At 40.4% G+C, this 2,206-nt stretch overlaps 1 protein-coding gene across 1 annotated transcript; it reads right to left on the bottom strand.

Annotated features, from left to right (window-relative positions):
* Positions 1-5: 5 nt before the first annotated feature.
* LOC121937995 (protocadherin gamma-C3-like) lies at positions 6-676 on the bottom strand (the record flags this gene model as incomplete). Its single annotated transcript, XM_042481285.1, has 1 exon — positions 6-676. A coding segment is annotated over exon 1 (600 nt), but the record flags the coding sequence as incomplete, so codon positions are not given.
* Positions 677-2,206: the final 1,530 nt, after the last annotated feature.

Here is a 2,206-nt window from a genome sequence, read left to right as displayed (position 1 = left end):
TGCTCCTCTCGGTCTAACTCTTTTTCTAAAACCAACTCGCCGTATTTACTGCCAGCACTTGTCGTCTGAATACTGAAAACAAAGTGAGAGTTTTCTTGCAAAATGTAGCTTTCAACTGAGTTCTTGCCTATATCTGCATCTTGTGCTGCATTGATGCGATACCTAGCTCCTTTGGCAGCTGACTCTCTAATTTCCAGCTTTACAGTGTCCTTCTGGAAAAATGGTGCATTGTCGTTTATGTCCTGCACCTGCAGAGACAGCCGGTGTAACTCCAATGGATTCTCTAACAGCAAGTCGAATTTCAGAACACACGAAGGCTTTTCTCCACAGTGCTCCTCTCTGTCTATTCTTTCCGCAACGATTAAATCTCCACTTCGGAGGTTAATCCCGCAATATTGTCTGTCATTTCCCTCGATTTCAACACGAGCTTTGCGAGCAGACAATCTCCCGACCTCCAATCCGAGATCCTTGGCGATATTTCCAATAACTGATCCGCGTTTGAGCTCCTCCTGTACAGAATAGCTCAGGTCTCCATGCGCGTAGTGCACCGCAACAAAGAAAAGGACAAAGCCATAGCTCTGAATTACGCTCCGTCTATTCATCATCCTCAGACAGAATTACAAAAATCAAAACACGTTTGTTTTAAGCATTAAATCCACGTCAATCTATCGACGTACCTGCAAGCATTTGCCGTGAAGGAAACAGAGAATACAAGGGTGGTCGAACAAATAATGGGTGGTGTGCAAAGCAGGCTGAACACTCGCCTTTTTAGCTGGTCTATAGTGACACCGTGAGTACAAATGAAATATAGCAGCCTTCATGAAGTAATGCAAATTTCCTTAATAATGACGTCGTTTGGCCAAAAAGTTTGAATTGAAACGCATTGTAATAACTTAACAAAACGCACAATGAGCCCCTACAGCGTTTTACCTGCTCTTTAACTTAAGTTGGATGCTTCCTCACTGTCTTATGAGCCTTTACAAACAACAATATGATTCATACTGCAGTAATCCACATTAAGCACTTCATATTGATTGTTGTGAAATAACCCACCCCAAATGTTAAACAAAATTGGACCAATAACCACGTCCTTTATGCTGCACGGTGAAGCTCGCTTAGATTCGCATCTCTCTGACTCTCCCTTTCTCTGAAATAAATCCAATACTTTGCCGTGAACCATGCAAGACTTTGCCTCCAGCTAATTCCAGACACCACCTGAATGACATGATGAAATCTAATGAAGAAACACATGATATACACTAACAGAGCACACGACGGGTTGGGCGAAATCATGCCATTTAAGTTACACTGGGGGAAACCATTTGTGATGTTAACTTCACCATGAGAGTTAAAAGCAAGCGAGGAAACAATACTTTCTGCAGAAAAATTGATGGTCAATCACAATGAAATTTAGTAATTCGTTAATGAGATGCACTTAGAAACAAGACTGTTATACACTGACCGCACATTAATGCCACTCATTCAACTGATGTGATTTTTTTTTTTTTTTTTTTTACAGTTTTTAACCAAAAGCAATTTATAAATGTAATAAAGAGCATTTGTTTTATTTATACCATAGTACACTGATGTCTCTGGGGAAAAATATGCAACCAACATTAATGTAAAACATTTCAGAGGTGAGATCATAGCAGACAGGGGTAAGATGCAACGCAAAAGCAACAGCAAGGTTCAGCACCAAGGACAGCGCTGACTTGGTCTAATATGCAGCAAGGACAGAGACACAAAAACAGACTAAAGCTCAACCAGCTGTGATGGCTTAACTCAAAAGAGATGGACAAAACTTAGTCACTGTGTTAGCAGAGAGGACAGTACGGAAATAATTATTTGAAAAAAAAATAAACAGCCTCTACTCAAATGACCACAAATTTTAAATTTCTGCATGCTGCGATAAAATGACTCTTCTGTGAACTCTCGCTGCTTCATCACACTGTCACACATCAATAAGTACATTTAGACATAAATAGAACTTGTCGCTGCAACAAGACAAGAAGACAAGAAAGACAAGAAACTCAACTACAAATCATGAAAGTGTATTGGCTTGATGATAGAGGAGTCAAAAGATCAAATGACATGTAACGCCTGTTCCTACCTCAGGAGAGCCATCACTATCTCCAAAAGCATCAGCAAAGTCTGATGGACTTTTCCTCAGAGTCTGGTCAGCAGGCAGTGTGTTGTCATTGTAAGA

Source organism: Plectropomus leopardus, unplaced genomic scaffold, assembly GCF_008729295.1.
Source record: "Plectropomus leopardus isolate mb unplaced genomic scaffold, YSFRI_Pleo_2.0 unplaced_scaffold28127, whole genome shotgun sequence".
In the NCBI taxonomy this organism is placed as follows: domain Eukaryota; kingdom Metazoa; phylum Chordata; class Actinopteri; order Perciformes; family Serranidae; genus Plectropomus; species Plectropomus leopardus.
Note: the sequence above shows the minus strand (reverse complement) of the source record. Positions and strands in the feature narration are given on the sequence as shown.